The sequence below is a fragment of the Lonchura striata genome, chromosome 30, assembly GCF_050655825.1.
Source record: "Lonchura striata isolate lonStrDom1 chromosome 30, ASM5065582v1, whole genome shotgun sequence".
NCBI classification, from domain to species: domain Eukaryota; kingdom Metazoa; phylum Chordata; class Aves; order Passeriformes; family Estrildidae; genus Lonchura; species Lonchura striata.
Window position 1 is genome coordinate 792757 of NC_140732.1, and position 15056 is coordinate 807812.

Consider the following 15056-nt stretch of genomic DNA (forward strand, 5'->3'; position numbering starts at 1 on the left):
TCCCTCCCAGTGTGCCTCCCGGTATCCCCAATCTCTCCCAGTACAACACCCCCCCTACCCCTCAGTCTCTGCCACACTCCCTCAGCTGGCCCCAGTATACCCCCATTGTCCCTAGTCCTTCCCAGTGCATTCCAGTCTTCCCCCACTATTCCCTATGGTGTTCCCAAATCCTTCCCAGTTTGTCTCAGTCCCTCCCCAGTTCTTCCTCCTGCATCCCAGTGTCACTCAGTGTCCCCCCAGTGCCCATTTAAGCCTTGCAGTGTCCCCCAGTACATCCCAGTATCCCCTAATGCCTCCCAATGCATCTCAGTAACTCCCAGTTTCCCTCCCCAGTGCCCCTTCACCATTCTCAGTGTCTTCTAGTATGTTCCAGTAACCCCGAGTGCCTCCCAATGCATCCTAGTCACACTCAGTGCCCTCCGCCAGTGTCCCCTCCAGCCTTCTCAGTGTCCCCCAGCACATCCCAGCCACCACCCCAGTGTCCCCTCCAGTCCATTCCAGTCCCCCCCAGTTGCAGTCTGGGCAGAGACGGAACTGCCTGGGGCCCTGGGAGGTGCCACCTGGGGGTGTCCCATGTCATCCCCCACCCTGCAACCTGTCTCCTCCCTGGGCATAAAGTGGCTCCAGTCAGAGCACTGGGACAGACTGGGACCATGGGAATGCCGTGAGTGGGGACACTGGTGGGCATGGGGGACATATGGGACATGGGGGCATATGTGGGACATGCTGGACACAGGGGAATAGGAGATCAGTGAGGACACGTGAGACATGGGGCACATGAGGGACATGGGGATATGGAGGGGGGACATGAGGGACATAAGAAGGACAAGGGGACATGGGGGAGGTCACTGGGGACACTGAGGACATTGAGGGAGACATGGAGGGGCATGGGGGGATATTGGGGCACTGGGGATATGGGGAAGATGGAGAGGTTACAGGGTACGTGGGGACATGGTTGATGGGCGATCCCCTCACACTCCCCTAGGCCTGGACACATGAAAGTCTCCCCCATTGTCGTCCTTCTCCTCCTCAGCCACGCAGAGGAGTGGGGACCCCTGAGGACACTGGGGACCCCTGTGGGACCCCTCGGTGAGTTTGGGTCCCAGGCTTATACTGGATAGGTGCCAGTCCCATACTGGGAGGTTCTGGAGTGATTCTGGGGGTTCTAGGCCCATATTGGGAGGTCCCAGTCCCACACCAGGAGGTCTCAGGCCCATACTGGAAGGTCCCAGCTCCATACTGGGACATCCCAGTCCCCTACCAGCAGGCCCTACGAACTGGGAGGTTCTGGGGTGACACTGGGGGTCCATGACCTATATGGGGAGTCCCAGGCCCATATTGGAAGGTCCCAGCTCCACACTGGGAGGTCCCAGGTGCTACAGGGTGTGTTCACCAGGTTGCATCCTGTGTGCCACCTGTGTCCCAGGTGTGTGATAGGTCTGTGTCCCCAGGTAGGGTCCTGTACCCCTTTGGACCAGGGGTGGGGGATGAAGCCACACACCATGAAGACGACGGGACGAGCCCTGAGATCTTCCTGCAGGAAAACTTCTCCTTCTTTGGGCATGCCTACCGCTCACTCTATGTAGGTCATATGACCAGGGGGACATGGGGGAGATGGCATTTGGTGGGTAACACAAGTGGAAGGTGACACCAAGGGGAGGGTGACAAGTTGGATGCAGCCACCAGATGTCACCTCTTCCTCCTCCTCCTCCTTGACTATGTTGGTGAGTGGGGACCCCTGGGGACATCAGGGATACCCGTGGAGGTCCCTGAAGACACTGGGGACACCTGTGGGACCCTCAGGTGGTTTTTGGGGTTCCAGGCCCCTACTGGTGGATTCTGGGGTGACACTGGGGCTCCCAGGCCCATACTGGGAGGTTCTGCGGTGACTGACTGGAGGTTGGGGGTCATCACAGTTGAGGCCACCATGACAGGGATCACCATAGTTGATATGGAGACTCATGACTGGAGACACTGTACCTGGGACCGCTATAGAGGGGTCACTGTGGTTGGTGCCATCCAGGTGTTTCCCATGGGTGACCTTTGCCTCCAGGTGAACAACAACGGTGTGGTGTCCTTCGGGACAATGGTCCCGGAGTTCACGCCCCAGCCCTTCCCGCTGCCAGGCCACCACCCGTTTGTGGCGCCATACTGGGCTGATGTGGACACCCGTCTGGGAGGGAATGTCTTCTACCGGCAGAGCCGCGATGCCCAGCTGCTGGCACGCCTGGCCCAGGACCTGGCACCTGCTGTGCCACCTGGGGACCTGCCTCCACAGCCTACCTGGGCATTTGTGGCCACCTGGGACCGTGTGGCCTATTTTGGGGCTGCCTCAGACAAGGTGGGATATGGGACAAGGTGGGGGTGCTGAAATATCTTGATCTTCAACCATGATGTCCCTAACCATGGTGGCACCAATTGTTTGGGGACACAGGGATGGAGACATAGCTGGGGGTCATAGTGACTTGGTGACAATGTCCCCCTGCAGGTGAACACCTTCCAGGCAGTGCTGGCCTCAGATGGCGTCACCTGCTTTGTCCTGCTCAACTACAGAGACTTGCAGTGGACAACTGGCATTGCTAACCAGGGGGATCCCCACACTGGCCTAGGGGGCACCCCTGCACAGGTGGAGATACAGAGAGGGACAGAAGACACTGGGCATGGGGCATCCCTGGGCAGATGAGGACAGTCCAAGGGATGTGGGACACTTGGCTAGGAGGGATTCTGAGCTTAAGAGGGGTATAACATTTTGGGGTGTAATTAAGGGGATTTGGGTGTAATTAAAGGGATTTGGAGTGAAATTAGGGGGATTTTAATAGGATTTAAGGGATTTTGGGGTAGAATTAAGGGAATTTGTAGTGAAAACAGGGAGATTTGGTCTGAAATCAGAGGTTTTTTAGGTGGAATGAAGTGGATTTGGGGTGAAATGAAGCTCATGTTCAGTAAAATTCAATGGGAATTTGGGCAAAATTTACCCCCTACCTTCTCCCATGTCCCTGTTCCCCTCCCTTCACGTCCCCCCCGTTCCCCCATTTTCTCTCCTGCAGGCTGGGTTCAACAGCGGAGACGATGTCCACTACTACAATGTGCCAGGGTCACGCACGCCTGCAGTGCAGAGCCTCAGCCACCGCAGCAACCTGGGGGTCCCGGGGCGCTGGGCCTTCCGTGTTGACCACTTCGAGACCACTGAGGGTCCCCCCGAGACTCCTGGCACCCTGTCAAAGACACCTGAGGCCCCCTGGAATCTGTTGCCACCCCACAAGACCCTCTCAGTATCCCCCAAGCCCCCAAGGATCACAGAGGAGCAGGTGTATGTCTGTGGGTCATGAGCAGGTGACACCTGAGACACTTGGGGTAGGGGGTTTGCCTAACAGCCATCACCCCACCCCCACAGAAGGATGTGCTCCCATGGAGGTTGCATTGTGATGGAAACAGCAATAAACACCCACTGAGCAACACCTGTGTCAGGTGTGTGTACACAGATGCATGTGGGCAGCAACACAGATGTCATGTGTGAAATGTATATGGATCCCCACCTGTTCCCATGAAGGTGACGGAATCCGCTGAGGAGGGAAATTGTCAGTGAGAGGTGACAACATCTGGATTGTACATGGGTGTGACAGACACACACCTGAGTCACAAAGAGGTGTGGCATAGATACATCTGGATAATATCTGATGCAAAATGCACTACACCTGGACAGCACTCAGCTCACACACTCCTACATGGTGTTACACCTGGACAACACCTGAGTTCCACACAGGTGTGAGTTCCACACAGGTGTGGATCCACCTGGATTACACCTGCTGCCATACAGCACTCTACCTGGACAATGCCTGGGTTACACAGAGGTGTACTATGACCAGGACACCACCAGCCCAGCTGAGGGCCCCAACACTGAAACCAAGGGCAGAGTAAAGGAAAGAGTTTGTGTTACAGTTAGGGTTAGAGGTTACAGTTAGGGGTTAGTGTACAGTTACGGCTGTGGTTTCGTTAGGGGTAGGGCTAGGACTTACAATTTGGGTAGGTTAGAGTTAGATTAGGGGTTAATTGTTCAGGTCAGAGGTTTGGGATGCTTTTATTAAATAGCTGTAAGCTTTAATTCAATATTGGAGTGGCCTGATTTTTCTCTTTTTTTTTTTACCCGCTTGTCCCGGGCCCCGGCTCCCTGTCCGCTTCGGCCCCACCTATCCCGGTCCCGCCCCGCCGCCCGCAGCCTCTGTGCCCGGCCCCGGCCCCGGCCCCGGCCCCGGCCCCGGCCCGCCCGGCCGCTCCGCCCGCCGGGCTCTCGGCGCTCCCGCCCAGCCCATCCCGGGGCTCCTCCCGCGGCTGATTTCTCTGCCCCAGCCCCGGCGACTCTGCCCGTCCCGGCTGCGCTGGGCACCGCCGCTGCTGCTTTGCCTCTGCCGGGAGCACCGGCCCAGCCGCCCCTAACCGCGGGCGGGCCGATCCCGCTCCCGGCTGGTGCCCCCGGCACTGCCCCTCCTGCGGCGGCTCCGGCAGCACACCCTGCCCGGGCTCCGCCTTCGGAGGACCAGGGCTGGGCGCTCGGCCCTGCCCTCAGCCCCTTCCTGCCCGGAGCTCCGCTCCCCGGGAACCGCAGCCCCAGCTCCGAGAAACTCTTTCTGTCTGGAGGACGCCCCTTACAGGAACACAGGAAGTTCAGTTAGGAGGCAACATTCTCCGGACTCTTCCTCACAGCACGGGAGAAAGGCTGTAGAAAGAGACTGGGCTAAAGAAATTGGTCTATTTCCACTAAGAGAGGTCCCGATAGGAGGGGGTGGAGCCAGGTTTGTGAATGCTCCTTTGACTTATTCTGGGGTCAGGAATTTTAAAAAGGAAATTAAAGGGATTTTGGAGGATCCCATAAGCACTGCTGAACAATTAGACCAATTTTTAGGTTCAAACATTTATACTTGGGAAGAAATGCAGTCAATATTAAAGATACTATTTTCTTCAGAAGAAAGGGAAATGATCAGAATTGCAGGCATGAAAGCCTGGAGTAAAGAAAATCCACAGGGCCCCCCCCGGGGAGGACAAAATGCCAACTGCATCTCCTGAATGGGGTCAAAATGATGAGGAGGGGAGAAAACATATGAATGAGCATTGTAATTTGATTGTCGGGGGAATAGGGGGGCAGCATCTCGAGGGCAAAGTGCTGAGGGGACTTTTGGGGCACAGCAGGGGAGGGGGGAGGCTCCGGCTGAGTGGTTGGACAGACTTGGGAGGAATAGGAGGCAGTGTTCCAGAGTGCATCTGAGACTGATGTGAGAAAAGCTTTGTTAAGGATTATCTTTGTGCTTGGCCAGATAATGGAAAAAATTGAAGATTGGCATGACAAATTATTAGATGATTCATTAAAGGAGGCTCAGAAAGTCTGTGGCCAAAGCCAAACTAAAAGCAAAGATTGTGGCAGTCACCATGTGAGAAAACAATTGCAAGAAAGCAATAAAAACCCCACAGGCACTACTCCTAGATATGATAGTGGTAGAGACAGAGGAACAGGAAATAATAAAATCCCAATGCAATCAAAGTTTCAGAAACATTGTAAGAATATCTGCTTTTACTGTAAGGGCAAAGGTCATTATAAGAGAGATTGTCCTAAGAGGGTAACAGGTCTGAGAATTTGTAAAGAGATGGGCACACTGAAGAAGAATAAGGATGTTAGAGGCTCTATTTTTTGCGGGGGGACAGATACCATCTAAAGCCTGTGATAACTTTAAAAGTGGGTCCCCAAGAAGAAGACTTGGAGTTTGTGGTAGACACAGGGGCAGAAAGAACCTTTCTGTTAAATATTCCAAAAGGTTATAGTGTAAGCAAAGATACTGTAAAAGTAACAGGAGCGAAAGGAGAGAGTTTCACAGTACCTGTTATTAAAAATGTGGTAATAGAGGGAGAAACTAGATTTTGGATGGGGGATGTTTTATTGGTCCCAGGGGTAGGTAGCAATTTATTGGGACGAGATTTACAAGTGAAATTAGGAATAGGGGTTGTTCCAGAAGATGGGAAGATGACAGCTAGACTTTTAAAACTAGGCCAGGAGGATGAAAGAAGAATTAACAAGGAAGTTTGGGCTGGGGAGGAAAATAGGGGAAGATTAAATATTGACCTCATAAAGATTACAATTGAGAAAAAAAAAATTGTCCCATACGTGTATGGTAGTATCCTACATCTTTAGAAGGATGGGAATGTTTAAAGCCAGTAATAGAAGGACTAATAAAGGATGGGACATTAGAACCTTGTATGTCTCCCCATAATACCCCAATACTCCCAGTAAAGAAGCCTGATGGGAGCTATAGACTGGTACAAGCCTTAAGGGAGGTTAACAAAGGAACTCAGACCCGCTATCCAGTGGTACCAAATCCTTATACTCTTTTAAGTAAAGTTCCTCCCCAGCATCAGTGGTTTAGTGTAGTGGACCTTAAAGATGCATTTTGGGATTGCCCATTAGCCCAGGAGAGCAAGTTATCTTTGATTTTGAATGGAAGGACCCACTAACTGGGAGAAAACAGCAATTAAGATGGACAAAACTACCACAGGGGTTTACAGAATCCCCAGACTTATTTGGACAAGCTTTAGAAACAATACTACAAACTTTCCCCACTTCCCCCTGGAATACAAGTTATCCAATATATGGATGATCTTTAATTTCTGGGGAAGCTAAACTTGAAGTTAGAGAGGCTACTATAAAGCTTTTGAATTTTCTTGGGGAAAAAGGATTAAGGGTATCAAAAGGGAAGCTGCAATTTGTAGAATCAGAGGTAAAATATCTTAGACACTTGATTAGGAGGGGTAGTTCGAAGCTCAACCTAGACTGAAACACAGGGATTCTATTCCTTCCCCCTCCCTCTTCAAAGGGGGAAATCAGAAAGCTACTCAGATTATTGGGATATTATAGATTGTGGATTGAAGGATATACACAGGCAGTAAAATTTTTGAATAAAAAATTGACAGAGGGAGATTATATAAAATGGACCAAAAAGGATGATGAAAAACTAAGAAAACTGAAGTTAAAACTAACCCCAATATCAACTTTAAGCTTACCTTCACTAGCAAAACCCTTTCATCTGTATGTAAATGAAGAAAAGGGGGTAGCTCATAGGGTTTTGTTTCAGGAGTGGGGAGGAGTAAAGAGACCCATGGCTTATTTATCAAAAATGTTAGATCCAGTAAATCAAGGCTGGCCAGTGTGTATTCAACCTATAGCAGCTACTGCAATCCTAGTAAAGGAAAATTGTAAACTGACTTTTGGAGGTAAATTAATTGTGTGCACACCTCATGCAGTACTAAATTTCTTCCAATTTGCATTGTGATTTTTATCTTGAAATACATAACTTAATATACTCAAAGACTGAAAAATTAATTTACAGCTGTGACATAGCAAAACCTGCTATTAATTTGAGTCAATGCAGGCTGTTCAATCAAGTGTTCTCAGTGTGTTAAGTTAAACTAAAGGTAACACCATCTACTTGGTAGGTCAATGAGAAACATTTGAGAAACATTTTTCCTTCCAACCAGTCCTCATTCATGTACCCAAATGTGTTTTGCTTTCTTAGTTTTTTTTGTTTTGTTTGTTTGTTAGTTTTTCTGGAAGTGCTAACTACTTGCAGTGTATCTAGAACAGCAATTAAAGTTGTGCATACAAAACACTTGTAAAAAAATAGAGCTCATTTTTTCCCAGGATGGGAGGTGGCTACATATAGAAAAGAGAACCTACAAAGCTAGATGAAGAAAAAGTTTCAGTATCTTCTGAGATAAGTAGAAGATAATTTGTTCACTGTAATATGCTTGCTTGTCTTAGTTTGCATAAGAATGTACTGTGGTATGTTAACCTAATTTGTTTTGCATAAGATAGTGGCTAAGAATGTACTGGTGTGTCTTTGAAATGCTTATTTGCTTACAAGGTGATAAGGAGGTTGAGATTAAAGTCCTGGGCGTGTGTGTATCTGGTCTACTTGCTGTATCTCAAAAGAAAAGACTTAGAAGCTATCACAAGACCAGACTCAGACTACATTTGGAGAGTCACGTCTGCAAGGAGAAAAGGGGGGATAAAAGGAAGGTTGGGACAGAACATTTTTGCGCGCCGTTGGTGGAGCAGGAGACTCCCCGGCCGCCCAGTGCTGAATTTTTGCCTGCCTTACTCGCTTGCTAATTTTAAATAAAATTGCTTTATTGAATTAAGACACTTCAAATTGCCGTGTCACAATTTATAACAATTTGGTGCCGTGACTCGGATGGAGAAGTAGATCAGTCGCTACGGGACGATCGGGAGGCGCCCCGCCCTTATGGCGGCCCGGCTGCCCCAGGCTTTCTGATCACTCTCCACCGACGAACCTAAATTGAGTAACGGGCAAAGGAGAACCGGTTACCCCTGTAATCTTTGTGCACGAAGAACCAGCGAAGGCATAGGACGCGTGAGTATAGGCCGGTTTTCCGCTCGGTTTGGGGTGGTTTTCCCGGAGTGCTGTGTGTGAGAGGTCTCGTAGAGACCAAGTGAGTGCGGACTCTGTATTAGTGCGTTTTCCATTCCCCGCGAGGGGCTGGGCCACGAACCAGGGGAGCACGTGTGTGAGAAATTGAGTGCACTCCGGAAGATGGGACAGAGGAAAAGCAAGCCCTCTGCTCCCATGGGAGAGGGGACCCATGCTAAGCTTCCCCAGATTCCCAGGGATAGCCCCTTGGGTTTGATGATAATTAATTGGGATGCTTTCCCATCTAGAAAAGGGAAAGACAAAGTTAAAATGATACATTATTATATGGAAGTGTGTGTGGGGGAAACAAATTAGGGGAGACCATTTGTATTGGCCGGTATTCAAGTCCTTTGAGGATTGGATTTGTCAGGCTCTAAATATATATGTTAACTCAAAGGAAGCCTTTGATTCAAAAGAGAGCGAATATGCTTCCCTGTGGACAGTTGGGGAGACAAGGACAAAACTATTTGCCTTATCAGCCAGGGAAAAGAACAAGAAAAACAAGGAGGAAGATAATATGCCCCCCTACGTTCCTCCTCCATATATTCCTCCACTCCCACCCCCTGCTAGTCAAAATATATATCCCCAGCTGCCTGCGGAGCCGGTTGGCCCCGGGGTCCCCACGGCTCCTTCAGACTCTGATGATGAGGCAGAGAGTGGAGGAACAAGGGAAAACAATAGTAGAGTAACTAGAAGTCAGACTAAAAAAAAGGAACAGGAATTGGGGATGTTTCCCCTAAGAGAACAAAGCATTGGTATGATCCCGAATCCCCAAGCGGGACAGGAAGGTCAGCCACCCCAAATAGCAGGGGTTGCCTATGTAACTGTGCCTTTAGACTCTGGGCAAGTCAGGGACTTTAAGAAGGAAATGGGACATTTGTTGGACGATCCTCTAGGAGTGGCAGAACGGTTGGACCAATTTTTGGGGCCCAATGTGTACACATGGGAGGAGTTACAGTCAATACTAAGAATTTTGTTCACGGCAGAGGAAAGGAGGATGATAAGGGAAACGGGTATGAGAATATGGGATGACGAACACCACCAAGGACCCTTAGCAGATATAAAGTGGCCCCTACAAAATCCCCAGTGGAATAACCAGGATCCCTTGCATCGCACTCACATGGGTGATTTGCGAAACATCATCATTCAGGGAATAAAACAATCAGTTCCGCAGGGGCAGAATGTGAAGAAGGCTTTTGGATTACAACAAAAAAAAGATGAGGATCCCACGGAATGGTTAGAATGCTTAAGGAAAGCCTTCCGCTTGTATTCTGGGATAGACCCTGATACCCAGGAGGGAGAGGCAGTGTTGTTAGGAAAATAAGGCCTTTTTGTTCATATAGAGTCTCTCATATTCACAGAATAGAATTTTAATTAGAGCTTGTACTTGTCTGAACATGTTCTCATCTTGTCAGGCATTCCAGTGTCTATCTCATGCATTCCAGTGTCTATCTCATGCATTCCAGTGACTATCTTTCAAGGTTGACTTCGTTACGAAGTTTTTAGGGAGTTAGAACTGTTTTGAAAAGGCTGCTACTAGACACCCAAACACCTAAGCAAATAGATATGTTTCAAGGATAGTTCCGTTACAGACTTGGCAAAACATGTAAACGTGCCTCGAGATAACATTTCTTGTTTTTGAGGGAATTTCCAGGTCGCAGAGACAACCTTAAAGAAGACCACTGGCGCCATCAAGAGGCAGAGAACGACCACCTAACAACAGGGTGCGCCTGCGCAGAAGAGACACTGGAGCGTCACCAGAGCGTCACACACCCGGAAGAGACAACCCAATAAGTGGGGGGGAAACGGGGAGCTAGGCGCGGTAGTTGAACCGACTGCCGCCCAGCGCGCGCTGGTTTGCTTTCGCTTTCTGCTATTAATAAATCCTTTTAATTGGATTTGACAGCTATTGTGCTCGTTTATAACAATTTGGTGCCGTGACTCGGATCGGGATCTGGGGAACCTCTCTCTGAGAGGGGCGCCACGATTCCGCTCCCTTGAGCGGACTCAGACCGGGGTTTTTACCCTCATCCCGACCGACGAACCTAAAAGCCTAGAGAGCGAAAGCAAAGAAAGGGAAGCGGGCCCAGGGTACCCCGTAATTTTTGTGCACAAAAGTCCGGACGAAGAGAAGACGCAGGACGCGTGAGTATAAAGGGGATCCGTTCGGGCGGGGTTCGGGATCCCGGAGTACGGCGAGTGTGTGTGTGTGTGAGAGGAGGACTGGCAGCCGGATTCTCCAAGCGAGTGTGGACCCTCAGTAGTGCGTTTTCCAGAGCCCGCGAGGGCCTGGGCCACGAACCAGGGGAAGCGATTGTGCTGTCGTGAGTGACTGAAGGTACTCCGGAGGACATGGGGCAGGGGGGAAGCAAGGATAAATCCCCCTCCCCGGTGGGGGTAAAACTTCCCCCAATTCCTAAGGAGAGTCCCTTAGGGTTTATGCTAACAAATTGGGAGCACTTTCCAGGGGCACCTGGAAAGGATAAGGCAAAGATGATACACTATTGCATAGAAGTATGGGGAGGACAAGAGATTTCTAAAGGAGTGTTTTGGCCCGTCTTTGGATCCTCAGAGGACTGGGTAAAGCAACTGTTGAATGGTTGGGTACACGCTAAGCAACCTTCTAACCTTGAGGAGAGTGCCTATGCCCAAGTCTGGATAGAAAAGCCGGAGGTGCTCGTGTTTAAACTCTCGGAGGCTTCAAGGAGAAAGAAAAAGAAGGGGCGAGCGGAAGAAGTAATCATTGCACCCCCGCCCTACATTCCCCCTGCACCAAATGCACCCCCTCCTCCTCCACAATCGGATGAGGAAGAATCAGACTCAGACTCTGATCAACCCTCAGGCTCGCGTGGTCCTCTTACCCGAAGTAAGACGCAAGGCAAACTATTTCCCTTAAGGGAAATGCCGATGGGGGGACCAGAGCCGGGGATTGGATTTATTTCGGTGCCCTTAAGTTCGGGGGATGTTAGAGACTTTAAGAAGGAGATGGGAAATTTGCTAGAAGACCCCTTGGGCGTGGCAGAGCGGGTGGATCAATTTCTAGGTCCTAATATATACACCTGGGAGGAATTACAAGCTATACTTAACATTTTATTCACGGCCGAGGAAAGGAACATGATAAGAGTTGCTGGAATGCGAGCCTGGGATGCCCAACCCGCACATGCCCAGCAGCGGGCCGATACCAAATGGCCTCTGCAGAATCCTAATTGGGATAACCAGGATGAGGCTCATAGAGCTAACATGCGGGACTTTCGGACCATATTAATTGATGGCATAAGAGAGTCCGTTCCTAGGGGCCAGAATATAAATAAAGCATTTAACGACCGACAAAAGAAGGATGAAACCCCCACTGAATGGTTAGAGAGGTTAAGGAAAAGTTTCCAGCTGTACTCGGGATTAGACCCGAATAACCCAATGGGACAGGCAATTCTCAAAGTCCAGTTTGTCTCGAAATCTTGGGATGATATCAGGAGAAAGATACAGAAAATGGATGATTGGCAGGACAGGGATTTAGCAGAATTATTGCGAGAGGCGCAGAAGGTTTATGTCCGCAGAGAGGATGAAAGTCAGAAAAGACAGGTGAAAATGATGGTTGCTGCAGTGAGGGAAAGCAGGCGGGTAGAGGAAGAACAAAAGAGAGTTACTCGGAAAGGGGGGGGTGACAAGGGAAAGGTAGGAGAAAGGGTATGCTATTATTGCGGTAAGAAGGGACATTTCAAGAGGGAGTGCAGGAGGAGGCTAAGGGACGAGGAGGAGTTCAAAATCGAATAGGGGAGTCAGGGGCTCTATTTTATGGGGACCAAGAAACATCAGAAAGAGCCCTTGATAAAATTGAAGGTGGGTCCCCAAGGCCAGGAAATAGATTTCCTGGTCGATACAGGGGCAGAAAGATCTACTATTCAATTTCTGCCTCAGGGCTGTAATTTGTCAAAACAGACAGCCACGGTAATAGGAGCTAAGGGGGAACCTTTTGAAGTACAAATTATCAAAGGGGTGGTGGTGGAATCGGGAACTAAAGTGGGGTTGGGTGACTTCCTATTAGTTCCTGAAGCGGATTACAATTTGTTAGGGAGAGACCTGATTGTTGAATTGGGAGTTCAAATTGAGGTGGTAGAGAAGGAATTAAAGATCAGACTTTGTTCCCTCCGTTTAGAAGATGAAGAGAAAATAAACCCCGAAGTGTGGTATAATCCAGGGACTGTGGGCAAATTAAATATAACCCCATTTACAGTGAAAATCAGAAATCCTGAAATCCCGGTAAGAATAAAACAGTATCCAATTTCACTAGAAGGGAGGAGAGGGTTAAAACCTGAGGTTGAAAGGCTGTTAAACCAAGGACTGCTAGAGCCTTGCATGTCGCCTTTTAACACCCCTATACTCCCGGTAAAAAAGGCAGACGGATCCTATCGGCTGGTGCACGACCTTAGGGAAATTAATAAGCGAACCGTGGCCCGATTCCCAGTAGTGGCGAATCCCTATACTCTTTTAAGCAAACTGGGACCTGAAAATGAGTGGTATAGTGTAATAGACCTGAAGGATGCCTTTTGGGCTTGCCCTCTGGACGAATCCAGCCGAGATTATTTTGCCTTTGAATGGGAGGACCCTGACACGGGGAGGCGACAGCAACTCAGGTGGGCGGTACTTCCACAAGGCTTTACGGAATCACCTAATTTATTCGGGCAAGCCCTGGAACAAATTTTGCAAGACTATAAAACAGACCCAGAGGTAAAGCTAGTTCAGTATGTGGATGATTTGTTAATAGCAGGTAAAGAAGAAGACAAAGTCCGGAAGGAAAGTATTAAACTATTGAATTTCCTGGGACTAAAAGGATTAAAAGTCTCTAAAGCAAAACTACAATTTGTAGAAGAAGAAGTTAGGTACCTGGGACATTATTTGAAAAAGGGAGAAAAGAGAATTGATCCAGATAGAGTACAAGCAATCCTATCTCTGCCCCTACCGCAAAGTAAACGGCAAATTCGTCAGGTATTAGGACTTACAGGATATTGTAGGCAGTGGATTGAGAACTATAGTGGGAAGGCAAGATTTTTGTATCAAAAACTTACCCAAGACGGGCACCTCAAGTGGACAGAGGAGGAAAAATCTAAATTCCAAGAATTAAAAGAAACTCTGGTCCATGCTCCAGTCCTAAGCCTCCCAGATTTAAAGAGGCCCTTCTTTTTATTTGTTAATATCGCAGATGGAGTAACTTATGGAGTACTTACCCAGGACTGGGCGGGGAAAAAGAAACCTATTGCATATCTGTCTAAAATCTTAGACCCTGTAAGCAGGGGATGGCCGGGCTGTTTACAAATAATTGCAGGCTGTGCGGAGTTAGTAGAAGAAGCAAGGAAGATCACCTTTAATGCCACTCTGAAGGTATTAACTCCACATAACATACGGAGTGTAATGCAACAAAAAGCAGACAAATGGATCTCCGACGCTAGGCTCCTAAAATATGAGGGGATTCTATTAGAAACCCCTAATTTCACTTTAGAAACCACCTCATTACAAAATCCAGCCTCCTTCCTCTTCGGAGAGCCCGAAACTGAATCACTGATACATGACTGTGTAATTACTATAGAAGAACAAACCAAAATTAGACCTGACCTGGAGGAAGAAGAATTAGAGACTGGAGAAAAATTGTTTGTTGATGGGTCATCCAGAGTAGTTGAGGGGCAAAGGAGATCAGGATATGCCATAGTGGGGGGGGCTGATTTAAAAGTAATCGAATCTGGACCCCTAGACAAAACATGGTCAGCCCAAGCCTGCGAGATATACGCTATCCTAAGAGCCTTGGAACTATTAAAAGGAAAAGAGGGGACCATCTATACAGATTCTAAATATGGATACGGGGTGGTGCACACTTTTGGAAAATTATGGGAAGAGAGAGGCCTCGTAAATTCACAGGGAAAGGACTTAATCCATCAGAAACTAATAATAGCCCTCCTGAGGGCCTTGAGAGGCCCTACTAGGATAGCAGTGGTCCATTTAAAAGGGCATCAACGGGGAATGGATTACCGGAGTAGGGGTAACAATGCGGCAGACTATGAGGCAAAGAAAGCTGCAATTATCAAGACATTAACCTTAAGTGAGGGAATTAGGAAGGACCTTGTAGATACCCCAAAGAACCCTGGGTCTACTACCCAGGATAAGCTTATATTTACAAGGGAAGAACAAGAGAAGCTTACAAAATTGGGAATAAAAGAGGAATCAGGGAAATGGCTGTTAAAGGATGGGAGGGAGGTTTTACCTAGAGCCATAGCCCAGCGGATGCTCAGTAAATTACACCAGAGAACACACTGGGGCGCTCAAGGACTGGTGGATCACTTTGCCACCCATTATATGACAGTGGGCCTACATGACTTAGCGAAAGGGATTACTAGAAGCTGTCCAACCTGTCTACGAGTAAACAGAAGAAACCTAAGGAAGCTACCCCTGGGTGGGAGGCCAGTGGCAAAGAGGCCCTTTTCAAATTTACAAGTAGACTTTACTGAGCTCCCCAAGATAGGGAGACTAAAATATCTTCTGGTTATAGTGGACCATTTAACACATTATGTAGAAGCAATCCCCACTGCCAGAGAAACA

At 48.7% G+C, this 15056-nt stretch overlaps 2 protein-coding genes across 11 annotated transcripts in view; one reads left to right on the forward strand and one right to left on the reverse strand.

Moving 5' to 3' along the window:
* LOC144247295 (uncharacterized) overlaps positions 1-15056 on the reverse strand; it is a 79521-nt gene that overhangs the window by 22947 nt on the left and 41518 nt on the right. For all 10 annotated transcript variants that reach the window (XM_085563407.1, XM_085563406.1, XM_085563405.1 and 7 more), the window contains one exon: positions 1-15056. This exon is cut by the window's left edge and continues 18575 nt beyond it; it is cut by the window's right edge. The gene's annotated coding sequence lies outside the window, so the exon portion shown is untranslated.
* The window catches only part of LOC146764937 (sushi, nidogen and EGF-like domain-containing protein 1), an 18521-nt gene continuing 4008 nt past the window's right edge, over positions 544-15056 (forward strand). Inside the window, exons 1-7 of the mRNA XM_085563408.1 lie at positions 544-664; positions 986-1089; positions 1452-1582; positions 2054-2341; positions 2489-2626; positions 3048-8414; positions 10126-10616. Of these exons, the coding sequence (XP_085419534.1) occupies positions 654-664; positions 986-1089; positions 1452-1582; positions 2054-2341; positions 2489-2626; positions 3048-3329 (954 nt within the window). The 5' untranslated portion in view covers positions 544-653 and the 3' untranslated portion in view covers positions 3330-8414; positions 10126-10616. The remainder of the gene's footprint in view (positions 665-985; positions 1090-1451; positions 1583-2053; positions 2342-2488; positions 2627-3047; positions 8415-10125; positions 10617-15056) is intronic.